General features: G+C 37.2%; 1 protein-coding gene across 4 annotated transcripts in view; it reads left to right on the top strand.

Moving 5' to 3' along the window:
• The window catches only part of FCHSD2 (FCH and double SH3 domains 2), a 310,380-nt gene that overhangs the window by 180,454 nt on the left and 113,874 nt on the right, over positions 1-16,052 (top strand). For all 4 annotated transcript variants that reach the window (XM_040489259.1, XM_040489261.1, XM_040489257.1 and 1 more), the window contains exons 7-8: positions 2,372-2,426; positions 3,407-3,535. In XM_040489259.1, coding sequence (XP_040345193.1) covers positions 2,372-2,426; positions 3,407-3,535 — 184 coding nt within the window. The remainder of the gene's footprint in view (positions 1-2,371; positions 2,427-3,406; positions 3,536-16,052) is intronic.

Raw genomic sequence — 16,052 nt, 5'->3', positions numbered from 1 at the left:
AAAAGTAACTTTATGACTTGTTTATTCACAGCAAATTGAAAGAAATTAAGTGCCTCATGTCACTCAGTAACATATTTGCTGTAATTGTATGAAAACACTGTTTTGTAAGCCTAGAAAATAGATTAATTTTGCCTCATGAAAAAGGAAACCTTTATAGAAGAAGTGGTATTTGGACAGAATCTTGAAGAAGATGGGAAGGAATATCAGAAAGGGGACGTGAAAACTAGACTATATGTAGTTTTGGTAGGTGATTTGACAGTAAGATGTGCACATTAGGAGAGAGCACACAAGGAAGAGGGAAGGGAAGGATGAGTTCCGTTTTGGATGTGTAGGTTCTGAAGAGCCTGTAGGACTCTGAGGTGAATAAATTTGGTAGGGGGTCACGTATCTAACTCTCAGATGAGAATAGGGCCTATCAGATGATTACCTATCAGGGTTGATTGCCTATCAGATGATAGCTATAGGATTGAAATCCTATATTAGATGAGAAATTGAGTTTGAGACCCTAAGGAGCATTAATTAACATTTAGAAGTAGATGATGAAGAGGAGTGTGCAATACAATTCACCATTCATATATATCTTATTTTTTATAGATCATAATCTTTGAGCACAGGAACTGTTTTTTCTTTTTTTTTTAATGTTTATTTTTGAGAGAGAGAGAGAGAGAGAGATCACAAGCAGGCGTTGGGGGGCAGAGAGAGAGGGAGACATAGAATCCAAAGCAGACTGCATGCTCCAGGCTGTCAGCACAGAGCCTGATGTGGGGCTCAAACCCACAAACCGTGAGATCATGACCTGAGCTGAAGTCAGATGTTTAACTGACTGAGCCACCCAGGCGCCCCAGGAACTGTATTATTCTATTACTAATACCTTCTTAAGTTCCACACAAGAATTATATGAAAATTAGCAAATGAAGCAGAAACTAGAAACTTAAAACCTTATTTTGGAAAATCCAGGTGCAACTCAGACTATTTGGATAATGACTACAATAAAAAAGGAGAATCAAGAATAGGCTGTCCAAATTTTAAAGCTTGTGGCCTTTGCTTTCTTTTTTTTTTTTTTAACATTTATTTTTGAGACAGAGACAGAGCATGAACAGGGGAGGGGCAGAGAGAGAGGGAGACACAGAATCTGAAACAGGCTCCAGGCTCTGAGCTGTCAGCACAGAGCCCGACGCGGGGCTCGAACTCACAGACCGTGAGATCATGACCTGAGCTGAAGTCGGATGCTTAACCGACCAAGCCACCCAGGCTCCCCAGGCCTTTGCTTTCTTAAATCAAAATGAATAACAATCTGATTAATAAAAACAGGCAAAACCCTAGGAAATATGAATATGGCAAGATAGAAAATAACAGGAAAACCGTGGACCTTATTTTTTTTTAAACGCTGGGGAAGTAGTTAGGATGCGTATGTGTACGTCCCTGAATGTTTCTCTTTTTTTGGAAAGATCATAGACTGCTTTTGCTCTCCTCCTCACATTTGCTGTGCAGAGACTGGCTTGCTGCGCCTTCCATTCCCAGGTGGTCTGCAACTTGACTTCGTATTATGGCATAGCATTCAGCACATGCCCTGAGTTCTCCCATGGCAGTCACCATAACACTGCAGTCGAGACAAACATTGCCGCCTCAAAAGTCACTGGTTGTGGGGGTGTTGGTTATTCCTTAGTGTTTGTTGACTTTCTCCTTCTGGTTATCTCTAGTTGTTTGGGTAAAACCAGCATTTTGTTAGATTATTGTTTCCTTCCCAAACCAAAAGGGATTGAGAGAAATAAGGACACCAGAATGGGAGAAGATTGAATAGAACAAAATCATATAGGGCAGAGAGAACAAGGACTTTGTCACTGTATTCAAATACTGTATTAACAGTGGACTTTTAATGGGAGAAAAAATGGAATTAAGGACTTTCAAGAGTCCGGTAATATCATGCTATAAATTGCACTGCAGGTGTTACAGCATATTGCCCACGGCGCTGAAAGCCTAAGTTTTGCCTCCGTAGATTGGTCATCCCTAGGCATCCTTAAACTTTCTTATAGGAACTAAAGTGTGTGTAATTGTATGATAATGGAAATAAACTGTAGTTTGATGACTCTTGTTTATTAAGAGATACCAATATATTGGATTTGTCAAATTGTATTTTTGTCATTCAGGATATTTTTATTAAATATCCCAATATTTTCTGTTGCACTACAATATTCTTCCTGTAGTAAAATAAAGGAAAATAATCATTGCTGTCGGTTTTCCGTTTGTTAGTACTCTTTAATAGTGTTGTGGAAAGTGTCATTTTAAAAAAAGTTTGGAATTATAATACTTAATAAGTTTTATATGTAATTTTATAATTTTATTAAACATTCTATTTTCTGTTTTATTATAGATCTAAACTTAGTCTTTTTCAATCAAGAATCAGTTTACAGAAGGCGAGTGTAAAGGTAAGTTTTTGAAAATTTTCACAATTGAGAAACCTTAGCTTATTAAAAAAATTGGTTTTTTTGAGGGTTAAAGTCAGTTATTTCCACCTAATGTAGAGAAGCATATTAAAGTCATTAACTTAGGGAAGAAGTTTCCTTCCCAGTTCATGGGAGTTTTTCACCCAGATGTCAGCACTTGGACACCACTTGCTTGTCAAGATTGCTTCAGAGATTGGTTTCTATACTTTACCTGCTTAGGTAGCCTATTGTCTGTAACTCTTAGTCCAAGAGGCTTAGTCCACGGGCTCTAGAAAATCTCTGCAAAATCCATTTCATTCATATTTACACACTTGAGTATATATTCTGGGCCAATGCAAGTGAGATTTTTCTGTGGGACCCTTAAGCTGTGGATACCTGATAAGTTAAATTTAATAACCTGCCTTTGGCTGTCATGATCCCAACTAGCACCCAGTTCTTTTGGCACATGAGGAGTGTTGATTTTTTTTTAAAAACTTTTCTAACTCCCAACAGCTTTACCCATGTCTTTGAAGATAAGGTACTTACTCAATTTGGAACCTTTATTTTCCCATCTGAATAAAATGAGCAAAATATTTTGAAGTTTCCTAAAAAGCTTTGGAAGTAGGTTAAATGTAAATAAAAAATATGTAAGAACACTCTTACCATGTATAACAGTTCTAATCACTGTTTAATTTCTTAACAGTGTTGAATATTTTTTTTTAATTTTTAAATTTTAAGTAAACTTTGTGCCACACATAGGGCTCGAACTCACAACCCTGTGATCAAGAGTCACCTTCTCCACTGACTGAGCCAGCCAGGTGCCCCTAGTGTTGAGTATTTTTTTATGTATATGAATATTTTTCCACGTGGTTACCTTTACTCTTGTTGAGGAGCCATTAATTGCCAGCTAAGAATGGTATCTTTATATATTTTACAGTTCAGTTGTCAGTTTGCATTGATTTTTTTCTTTTACTATGTTTTAGTTAAAAGCCCGGCGATCTGAATGTAATTCCAAAGCTACCCACGCAAGGAATGATTATCTTCTTACATTAGCAGCAGCAAATGCACACCAGGATCGCTACTATCAAACAGACTTAGTTAACATTATGAAGGTAATACAGACTTAATATCTGTGGTAATTTTGTTTCATTAAAGACAAAACAACTCATGAGTTGAATTAGGCAGATAGGATTAAGTGTAAGTACAGTAGCAGCCAGGCTTCTTTGCAATTCATTGAAGTATACTTGATACTGTTTGGGTAGCCTCTCTTTCAGGTAATTTTGAATTAATTTTTAATGTAAAATATCATTCAAAACCAAATCACAGTAAAAGACTGTATTATGTATTAGTCTCTAGCAAGTGGCAGATGTTTACTATATAATGGCTATTAATATATAAAATACAAAATAAGATTATTTTTTTAAAGCTTAGATTTTTAAAATTTCACAATTTTATTCTTAATTGATATGGAAACTTGTACATTAATGTTTTATGATTTTGGGTGTCCATGAGAAGACAAGAAAATGCCTAGTAGTTCTATGAAAATGTCTCTACCCTGGATATCACCCTGAAATGTAGATAGATTGTATTATGTCTCTTATGTACTCAAACTCTATCTTGGTCTTTCTTTGGTTATACATCTATGTGTATCTTTAACTTTCACTGAAGTAAAGGAAAAGAGGTGGAGAAGAAAACCTTTTTAACTTACTGCCAGCTCCCCACTTGTTGCTGGTATATAATTTTACATAGAGTGTATCTCATTTTCTCCTGTCTTCTCAGGGATCCAAACATTTGATTATTCTTTCTCTTATATTTTCAAACCTTCCTTTTCAAATGCATTGTTATTTTCTTAATGTTTTTTTGAATTTTTCATTTTAGAGAGAGAGTGGGGGAGGGGCAGAGGCATTGGGGTGGGGGAGAGAGAGAGAGAGAGGGACAGACAGAGAGAGAGAGAATGAATCCTAAGCAGGCTCCTTGCTCAGCGCGGGGCCCGACATGGGGCTCAGTCCCACGACCATTGGATTGTGACCTGAGCCGAAATCAAGAACCAGATGCTCGACTGACTGAGCCACCCAGGCACCCCTCAAATATGTTGTTCTTATTGACTGTCAAAACACATTACTTTCATTGAATTGCTTGCTTTACAAATCGTAAGTGTTGAGAATGGGGATGCAGTAGGAGTGGGTGCTCTTTTTTCTACAGTGGCTCTGGGAAGGAGATAAACTCTATGTAGGAACTATAAGTTCTTTCCTTGAAAGTAGAGACAGGACATTTCCTGGTTCCTTCAGGAAAAAATAGGAGTGATGGAGAGAGTCAAACTGGGCTAAGAAGTATCCAGTTGCAGAATTTTTTCTTTCATTTTTGTTCACTGCCTGAAATCCCTTTTTCCTAGCCTGTTTTGATTTCTACTGGTTAGAATACAAGTGGTAAGAAAAACAAGGGCTTCTTTTGACATCTCAGATGAAAAGTCTGCATACGTTTTCCCATAAAATGTTGGACCTAGAGGCTTAGGCATTTTAATATCTTAGTAGGTGTCACACGGTGCTTCATACTTACAAGAACCAACAAGAGACTTGATCACTCATTATAACATAGTTTCTCTAGGGGGGAAAAATACACACACACACACACACACACACACACACACACACACACAGAGTCTCAAACAATCCATTATTAAAGAAGATACTCAATACAGCTTGTAATTCAAAGTTGTGATTCCCTATATACAGTCAAAGCTGTTGACTATATATTTTCCCTTTGAATACTTTAAAATGAACATATTAGTTTAAGCAGCAGCAAAAATAAAATCTTTATGTTTTTTAAATTGAATCCACAGCCAAAAAAGATCTCTTTCTTAAAACCCTATGGCCTTTGATAAACCGGGAAAGGTACAGTATTCTTTTGGGGGTCTGCCCTCTGCCCCAAAACAAAGATTAAGTTAATGGACCTGGCCAGCTCTCAGATTATGTATCTTTGAAGTTACTTTGAAGTTCTAATGCAGATATTTGATCAACATTGGGTAGGTTATGCTTCAGATTACTCATTTCGTGAGACATTGTAAGGTCCTGAAATGATAAAAATAGAGGCAGGAGTCTCCTTTCTTCCCTTAAAATAGAAAAATGTATTCTCAGTTTTCATGTTGTATCTGTGTTAATTCATTTTCTTCCTCATGTTAATTCTATAGTCTGCATTTTGGGAAAACTCTTATCCATTGTATTGTAGCTACTAAGTAAGGTTCTATCATTGAATTGACAGTGGCCCTTTCTTAGAAATGTCTTATTTTCTGAATTGTTGTTAAGGTTCTAATGCCCTAGCTAGAATCTTAAAAACAAATAAACAAACAAACCAAAAACCCCTCTGAATAGCTTAGAAGCAAGATATTTGATTCATTGATTTAATTATGTGCTTTTAGTAGTCATAGTGTGGTAGCTACTGGACCACACTTTGGGAAGAATCAAAGATAAGCAATATACTCTTTTTATCCTCAAAGAGCTCAATCTGGTGAAAGAGAGAGAGATACATAAAAATGATTATAAATTAGGGGGGTGACTCAGTCAGTTAAGCATCCAACTTTGGCTTTCAGGTGAATTCTAGCCCGAGTCAGCTGACAGCACAGAGCCTGGAGTCTGCTTTGGATCCTGTGTCTTCCCCGCTCTCTGCCCCTCCCCAGCTCTCACTCTTGTCTTTCTTTCTTTCAAAAATAAATAAACATTAACAAAAAAATTTTTTAAAGAAATGATTACAAATTAGAATACTGAAATTACTTTCTGCTAGAGGACCATAGTTAATGATATAACAGCTATCTTTTTTTTGATTGCTTAATATTACTCTTAATATTACTCCTAAACACTTTAGCATATTATCCCTTCTCATTTTTTTTCCTTTATCCTAGTTTAGTGTTCATAGTTCATTATGATTAGACTAGAAATGAAATGAAATGAAATTCTAACTCAAGTTGAACGCAGATAACCTCTTTCTTTGTACCTGCATCTAAGTAGCCGAGTACTACTGAAGAAAATCTTTCAACAGAACAGAACACATTCATGTTCATAAATTAATGTGGAACCCAGTCTCAAATGGACCCTCGACACTGCTCAGATATCCTGCTGTATTTCCCTGGTTAACTTTCCCTACTATTTTTAACACTTTCTTCAACTTTTTCCATCTCAAACCTCAAACTTTCCTCTTCTCTTTCACACTTAGCAAGTGGTCTTTCTTCCTAATTTACAGAGAAAATACAAGCTATTAAAAGGGAACTCCATTATTTTCCCATTATCTGCCTTCGTGCATGTTCAAGACTCTGCCAAGGAACCCCAACCTTTGAGTTGTTTATCCTGTCTAAAGATGATCTTTTCACCTTAGCTTTGGATATCTTATCGCCTTCTGCCTTTTCAGGATCAAAACAACTGATTATTCTCTTTTCTTCTTACATTTATTAGACATTGTATTCTTAGGTTAAACATGTAGAAGAGGGAAAAAAAATACAGAAGAGACCTTAAATGCCTGGGAATGAGAGTGAAGCAGCTATTTGGGTGTCAAGCATGGCTAGGCTCTCTGTCTAGGTACTTGTAAATACGTGATTTCATTTAGTTTTCATGAATCTTTCAAACTAAATATCATTATCTCTGTTTTACAAATCAGGTAGCAGAGGCTCAGTGAGGTTCATTGGGTATGTATATAATAGCCAGGACTTAATTCAGAGTTTCTATGACTTCAGAGCCTGTGTTCTTTACTACATATCACACTGTTCTTTTTACATACCATTCCAATCTTCTTGATAGTAAAGAGGAGTATAATAATAGTAGCCTACTGTGAATATCATAAATTCTGAGAGAACTGTAAAATAAAATTAATAATTGAAAATTGCAAATTCTCCCCTGCTATAATAAGATCATGTATAATAAGATCATCTAAATACTTGTATTTAGACAGGTTCCCCAAGGAATATTTTGTATTCCTTATGCCAATACTGATTAAAACAGATACTAAATATACTGCTCTGTGTCTGTGTATCATCAGGCAGTTATTTTTGAACTCCACACTAAAACAAAACAAAAAAGCTATTGCTAGGACATGGAAACCAGACAAGTGATTTTATCACATCTATAGATAGCAGTTGTATTGGCTGCTGGGAAGTAAGTTTGTTCCTTAGAATTCCTTTTTTTTTTTGGTAGCATATTCTCGTACAGTGTATAAACTGATACTTTTATTAGCTTGTGGAATATTTTCTTAGTGGTTTGGATAAGGAAGGATGAAGCACAGTGTATCATAGTAGAAAAGAGAAGAAATGTCAGGATTTGAAAAGTTTTATAACACTAGGACCTTATTTCTAGACAAATGCTTATCGTCTTCAGTGGAAGCAAAATATATCTGGGTGATATATTTATCATATATAATTGAACAAAGTAATTTGTTATATATGTTATTTTATATATATACATATATATGAAATATGTACATATTTTGTACATATTTTGTACATATTGTATGTACATATTGTACATACATAAATTACATATGTACATTTTGTATATATTTACATATATGTAAAATATGTTCTATATAATTGAACAAAGTAATAAAAGTTAAACATCTTTCTATGTGACAGAAACCTAGAAAATATGATAACATGGCATATCTTTTGCAGATGTTTGTTTTGATTAAATGAAGAAAAAGTCATTATTGGTATCTAGGTCCCTTATTTTTATGGCTTTTCTAGCTAATTACTTATTACTCCAAAAGCCTTCCTCATTCACTTGGGAGATTGTAGAACTCGTTTTTTGAAATTTTAAATCATATCTCTTCTGGTTTCCCTGCCAACTAACTCTCTAGCTATTGTACTTCTCATTCACCTAATAATGTTTGTTCACTTAACAAATTAGCATGGAAATCCCCAAATCTCAAGGTTGGCTCTCTGCTTTTCTTACTTTGTATCCTCTTTATGCCCTCTTTCTTAGAAAAGAGTAGTCATTTGGTCCAATTTTTATTAATATTGTTTGAATCCCAAGTGTATATATTAACCATACCCTTATGATTATCCATGGTTTGCCTTTCCATCAGTGGCCGAAATTTTCTAAATTTGAGGCAACTCTGTCCCCCGTCTTTCCTTTGAATAAGCACCCTAGCCTAGTTTTCAGGTGACAACTGCTATCAATCTGTCCTCCAGAGCTCTTAACGGTGCACTGTACAGTATGGTACACGTGACTGTTTAAAATAATTAAAAATAAATAAAATTTTAAGTTTTGTTCCTCAGTCACAATAGCCACATTTCAGGTGCTCCAAAGTCACATGTGGCTAGTGGCTTCCATATTGAACAGTGCAGATATAGAATATTTCCATCATCTCAGAAAGTTCTATTAGACAGCAGTGCTCTAAAGCTTATTTAGTTTTTCCTTGTTTTCCTCCTATTCTTTTTTTATAATCTGGCTATCATCACACCTGCTGATCATTTTTCCCAGTAACCATCACCATGATTTATTTGTGTTGTTTCAGAATTAAATTCTCCTTCATTTGCACTCTATACCTGGAAATACAACAGGGGTTGGCAAGCATTTTCTGTGAAGCACCTAAGAGTAAATACTTCAGACTTCTCTGTCACGACCACTCAACTCTGACATTGTAGTATAGTCACCGACACTACATAAACAAATGAATGGCTGTGTTCCAGTAAAACTTTACTTACAAAAATAGGTGTTGAGGTTGATTTGGCCTACAGGCTTTAGTTGCCAGTCCTTGGTGTAGAACTTTAAACTGAATATGAAATTTTCTAAGTATAAATACACTCAAAGCATAATAAATGAATACCCATTAATCACCACTGAGCTTCAGAAAGGAAACACTACTAGTAAAATGGAAGCCTCTTCTGCGACTTGTCCTAAAATACTTCTCTCTCATCCACCACATCGTAACCACCATTCTCACTATACATTGTGTTGTCTTAGATGGTATCGTACCCTGTAATATTTTGCACCTTGCTTTTTTTCCCACTGAATATTATATTTGTGGATTAATATGGATTTTTAACTTTAGTTTATTCGTTATTTTGCTATATAGTATTTCATTGTGTATATGTCATAAATTACTTATTGATGTTCTTGACTGAAATTTTTGTTGTTTTGTTTTACTGTTGTAAACGGTACTGCTATCAAACATTCTTGTACATGTCTCCTAGTGTACTTGTGCAAGAAGTTCTTAAAGAAATATACCTAGGAGTGATATGTTTTAGTAACTTTACCAAAGAGAGTTAGATTTTAAAGTGTTACAGCACTTTTTATTACACCTTTTAACATTGTTTGTATGTCATGTTAAACTCAGCAGGTATTTCAGTGTGTACTAGGTGATAGGCATTTGGGGATACAGAGATGAATTAGACATGATTCATACCATCAGTGAGCCAGAAATAAGAAGATTATAATTCTCCTGAGCAGCTCCTAAAGGTCTTAAGGAATATGAGGTGGTGAATCCTTTCCCTTGCTCTATTGGTTATGTTATAGTTGGCTCCCTGTGACACAAAAGCAGAAAATCAGGATGCTTCTTGCCCATTTTTTACCAAACTTATAAAGCAGTAGTTTAAAAAATATTTAACATTTGAACTGCTACTAACTCCTACATGGAATCCTTAAACATAAAGCAGGTGAAAGGAAGCTATTGGGTTAAAACTTGTGAGGCTGTTTCCCCTTTGTGTGTTTTCCCCATTCCCCATACCCGCATATATCATCTTCTATTTCTTTCCTTTTGTCCTGAGGCATTATATTGGATACTAAGGCTCCTTGAAATACAATTTGGAAACAACTGTTCTAAGATACGATTTTCCAACTAGCAAATTTCTTATGGAATTCTAAGTTTTACATGGATGATCTCCATGCTAGACTTTTCCTAGTAATCTTTTAAAAATGTAAATCAGGGGCGCCTGGGTGGCTCAGTCGGTTGAGTGTCTGATGTCAGCTCAGGTCATGATCTCACGGCTCATGGGTTCAAGCCCCACATTGGGCTCTGTGCTGACAGCTCGGAGCCTGGAGTCTGCTTTGGGTTCTGTGTCTCCCTCTCTTTCTGTCCCTAACCCACTTGCATTCTGCCTCTGTCTCTCTCAAAAATAAACATTAAAAAAAATTTTTTTAATATAAATCAGATCACGATAATCTATTGCTCACACCCTCCAGTGACAATTGAATATTCTGGCTTGAGGGCTTATTTGGATTCTTGGGCTAGAGAATCAATAAATGAGGGATACTGAAGCAGAGAACATATAAAACTACTTATGAGTGTAGTGTATATGATGACAAGAGGTATAAGGAGAAAACCAGACAGAAGCCAGCTCTTTTATTTTTTTTTAAGTTTATTTATTTTGAGAGGAGGGCATAAGTGGGGAAGCAGCAGAGAGAGAGAATCCCAAGCAGGCTCTGCACTGACAGTGCAAAAACCCATACAGGTCTTGAACTCACAAACATGAGATCTTGACTTAGCTGAAGTTGGACGCTTAACCAACTGAGCCACCCAGGTGCCCCAGAAACTAACTCTTCTGAAATCAACTATATTAAGGTATAATTAATATACACTAAAATACATCTATTTTAAATATACAGTTGGTTGGGTTTTGACAAATGTATACACCTATGTAATCACTGTCATAATCACAATCAGTGTATAGAATATTTCTGTCCCCTAAAATGTCTCTTGTTCCTTTGCAGTTATATTTAGTTTTTATCACTATGTAACAAATCAACACAAACTTAGAGACTTTGAATATCTCCATTTACTGTTTTCACAGTTCTGTAGGTTGAAAGTCCAAGTAGGCTCAGCTGGGTCCTCTGCTGAGGCTCTCACAAGGGCAAAACCTTGATTTTGATTTTTCCTGGGCTGGGTTCTTATCTGGAGACTGAGAGAATCCACTTCCAGGGTCATTTAGATGGCTGATAGAATCCTGTTCCTTGTGGTTATAGGACTTAAGTCCTAGTTTTGCTGCTGGCAGCAGGCTGAAAGTCACTCTCAGCTCCTAGAGGTTGCTCTCAGGTTATGCCACATGACTCCCTTTATCTCCAAACCAACATGTACACTCCTTTTCATGTTTTTAATCTCTAACTTCCTCCTCTGTTGCTACTAATAGAAAATTCTCTGCTTTTAAAGGGCTCTTGTGATGCAGTTAGGCCTACCAGACAATTTCTCTTTTTTCATAGAACATAGTCACAGGAATAATATCTCATCATTCGTAAATTCTCCCCACAACCAGATTATATAAGGGCAAGGATTGTTGGGATCATCTTCTAATTCTGCCTTCCTCAACAGTCCTAAATATATTTTGTTAAATTTATTCCTAAGTGTGTCAATGTTACTGTAACCATTATGTTTTCATTTCATCTTTTAATCATTTTATTAATATATAGAAAATTTTATATATTGACCTATAGCAGTTACTGTGTTACTCTGCATAACAGATTACTGTAAAGCTAAGTGGCTTAAAACAGCAAAAGCATTTATTTTTCTCTTGAATCTACAGTTAGGATAGGGCTCAGTGGGGATAACTTGTTTCTGTAGCACTCCACCTCAGCTAGAGCAGGTCAAAGGCTAGCAGCTGAATTCTTTTGAGAGCGTACTTTCTCATATGATTTAGTGCTTGATAGTCCCTATTGGCTGAGACCTGCTGGAGCTACCAGCTGGAGTTTCTGCATTTGGCTTCTTTGTGTCACCTGGGCTTTTTCACAGTGTCGTGGTTGGGCGAAAGACAGATTTTCTGAGGAGGGGAGGGAGGCTGGCCAGGCACAGGCAATATAGCCTTTTATGTAATAGTCTCAAAGGTCATACAGTCTCTTTTCTGCATTCCATTCATTGAAACAGTTAGAAGGTTCTACCCAGAATCAAGATGGATTGATGGAATATATTCTGCTTCTTAGTGTAGTGTGGCAAAGTTATATAAGAATATGTGGCCCCAGAAATAGGGCTGTGGCTGGTTTTTTTTTGCAAATGCAGTCTGCTACATGACCTGTATCCTACAGTCTTCCTAAATTCACATATTGGTTCTTGTAGCTTTTTTGTGGATTCCTTACCATTTTAAATGACCATCATCATGTCAAACTAAATAAACATACTTTATTTCTGTCATTCTAATCCATAAATCTTTTTATTTCTTGCCTTACTCCATTGGCTAGGATCCTTAGTACAATGGTGAATAGAAGTGGTAAGAGTGGACATCTTTGCCTTGTTCTGAGATCTTTTGGGGAAAGCAAAAAACCAACTTCTTAAGAATTATTTTGTTAGGGGTGCCTGGGTGGCTCAGTTGGTTGACTGACTGACTTCGGCTCACATCATGATCTCATTGGTTGTGAGTTCGAGCCCTGCGTTGGGCTCTGTGCTGACAGCTCAGAGCCTGGAGTCTGCTTCGGATTCTGTCTCTCTCTCTTCTCTCTCTCTCTCTCTCTCTCTCTCTGCCCCTCCCCCACTCATGCTCTGTCTCTGTCTCAGAAATAAATAAAAGTTAAAAAAAAAATTAAAGAATTATTTTGTTAAATGGGCGCCGGGGTGGTTCAGTCGGCTGGGTGTCTGGCTCTTGATTTCGGCTCAGGTCATAAACTCACAGTTTGTGGGATCAGGTCCTGTGTCGGGCTCTGCACAGATGGCACAGAGCCTGCTTGGGGTTCTCTCCCTCTCTCTCTCTCTGTCTCAAAAATAAATAAACATGAAAAAATTTTTTAAAGCATTAGCTATAATAAAGAATTATTTTGTTAGAATGCACATAAAATTTATCATTTTAACCATTTCCTTTTTTTTTCTTTTTTAATTCCAGTATTGTTAACTTACAGTGTTATATTACTTTCAGGTGTGTAATACAATGATTCAACAATTCTATACATTACTCAGTGCTCATCATGATATGCGTACTCTTAATCCTCTTCATCTCCCCTCTGGTAAACATAAGTTTCTTCTCTATATTTAAGAGTGTATTTTTGTCTCTTTTTTTCTTTGTTCCTTTGTTTTGTTTCTTAAATTATACATAGGAGTGAGATTATATAGTATTTGTCATTCCCTGACTTATTTCACTTCACATTATGCTCTAGATCCATCCATGTTGTTGCAAATGGCAATGTTTCATTCTTTTTTATGGCCGAGTAATACTTTATTGTATATATATATATACACACATATATATATTTTGTGATATATATATATATATATATCTCACATCTATCTATCAGTGGACACTTGGGTTGCTTCCGTAATTGAGCTATTGTAAATAATGCTGCAATAAACATAAGGGTGGATATATCTCTTTGAATTAGTGTTTTTGTATTCTTTGGGTAAACACCCAGTAATGGAATTACTGGATCGTATGGGAATTCTATTTTTAATTTTTTGAGGAATCCCCATAGTGTTTTCCACAGAGGCTGTACCAGTTTGCATTCCCACCAACAGTAAATGAGGGTTCCTTTTCCTCCACATCCTCACCAACACTTGTTGTTTCTTGTGTTTTTGATATTAGTCATTCTGATAGGTGCGAATGATATCTCATTGTGGTTTTAATTTGTATTTTCCTGATGACTAATGATATTGAGCATCTTTTCATGTGTCTATTGGCCATCAGTATGTCTTCTTTATAAAAACATCTGTTCGTGTCTTTGCCCATTTTAAAATTGAATTATTTGGTGGGTTTTTTTGTGTTGTGTTTGTGTGTGTGTGTGTGTTTATATATTTTAAATACTGACCGACACTTTATCAGGTATGTCATTTGCAAATATCTTCTTCTATTCAATAGGTTCACTTTTAGTTTTGTTGATTGCTTCCTTTGCTGTGCAAAAGGTTTTTGTTTTGATGTACTCCCAATGGTTCATTTTTGCTTTTATTTCTCTTGCCTCAGGTGACTTACCTAGAAAAACATTGCTACTACTGCCAATGTCAGAGAAGTTACTGCCTGTGCTCCTAGGATTTTTATAGTTTCAGATCTCACATTTAGGTCTTAATCCATTTTGAGTTTATTTTTGTGTATGGTGTAAGAAAGTGGTCTAGTTTCCTTTTTGTACATGTTGCTGTCCAGTCAGAAAAAGACAGTTACTGTATGATTTCACTCATATGTGGAATTCTTTCATTTAGGAAATATTCCTCCGTCTCCTCTTTTTGTCTCTCTGCATCTGTTTCTATGTGTTATGAAAGTTAGCTGTGTCTCTTGCTCTTCAAAGTAGTGGCCTTATGAACAAGAGGTGCTGGCGTGCCCTGCAGTGTAATCCCCTGCTCACCAGCACCTGGTGTTTCACGTGTGTGTTGCATGTGGCTGAGTCGCTTTTACCTTCAGTCTAGTCATCTGCAGTGTCTCTCTCTGCCTGTCTCTCTCTGCAGGGTTTAGTCCATGTGTTGTTAGTGGACTAGTCTGAAGCCACCTTGGGCTTGAGTTGAGTCAGACCAGGCATTTGTTAGAGATGCAGTAGCACCAAAGCGCAGGGCACTTTCCCTGTATTGTCCCCCAAGAAGCTTCTTTTGGGGTGGGGTCTGCAGTCAGACCACAGATCTGCCCCCAGCCCACTGCTGGGGCCACAGTCCGACTGGTGTATGTGGTTATCTTCCACCTTTCCTGGGGTAGAAGTCATTTTGGAGTGGTGCTGGCCCATGTTGGTGCTGCTTGCACACTTTCAGGCTTGTGGTACCACTTTGAAGGGTTCCGGCCTAGGGTATATTGGAAGGGGGCAGGGCATAGGAAAATATGGGAGTGAGGCAGGAGGTATTAGCAAGGTGTGTGGAAGTCTGCTGTGGGAGGGAACCTGCAGCTGCCCGAAACTCTTGCCAAGGCCAACTGGTTTGAGGGTGTGGATCTGCCGAAGTGCAGATGGGTGGGAAGGGCAGTCTGTTAGTGAGCTAGGTGGAGAGTGTTGGCACTGAAATGGTTCTGCTGGTGTCAGTGTATCTAGGCTGCGGGAGAGAAATAGCACCCACCAGCAGCTCTTTTTGTTCTTGGAGAAATCTCCCAATGACCTACCCCTCCAGCACACAATTTGAGATTAGTAAATAAATCTTCCCATATACCCCAGGCATTTTCCTAACTACTGCCTCTGTGCTGTATCTCAGGGCTGTTGTGCTATTTCTTAAAAGGTGGGGGGCCAAAATGAACAAATCAGGAGACTATAGATGCTGGAGAGGATGTGGAGAAACGGGAACCCTCTTGCACTGTTGGTGGGAATGCAAATTGGTGCAGCCACTCTGGAAAACAGTGTGGAGGTTCCTCAAAAAATTAGAAATAGACCTACCCTATGACCTAGCAATAGCACTGCTAGGGATTTACCCAAGGGATACAGGAGCACTGGTGCATAGGGGCACTTGTACCCCAATGTTTATAGCTGCACTCTCAACAATAGCCAAATTATGGAAAGAGCCTAAATGTTGATCAACTGATGAGTGGATAAAGAAATTGTGGTTTATATACACAATGGAGTATTACGTGGCAATGAGAAAGAATGAAAAATGGTCCTTTGTAGCAACGTGGATGGAATTGGAGAGTGTTATGAAGTGAAATAAGCCATACAGAGAAAGACAGATACCTTATGTTTTCACTCTTATGTGGATCCTGAGAAACTTAACAGAAACCCATGGGGGAGGGGAAGGAAAAAAAAAAAAAGAGGTTAGAGTGGGAGAGAGCCAAAGCATAAGAGA

This window comes from Herpailurus yagouaroundi, unplaced genomic scaffold, assembly GCF_014898765.1.
Source record: "Herpailurus yagouaroundi ecotype Mexico unplaced genomic scaffold, PumYag 180, whole genome shotgun sequence".
Taxonomy (NCBI): domain Eukaryota; kingdom Metazoa; phylum Chordata; class Mammalia; order Carnivora; family Felidae; genus Herpailurus; species Herpailurus yagouaroundi.
Note: the sequence above shows the minus strand (reverse complement) of the source record. Positions and strands in the feature narration are given on the sequence as shown.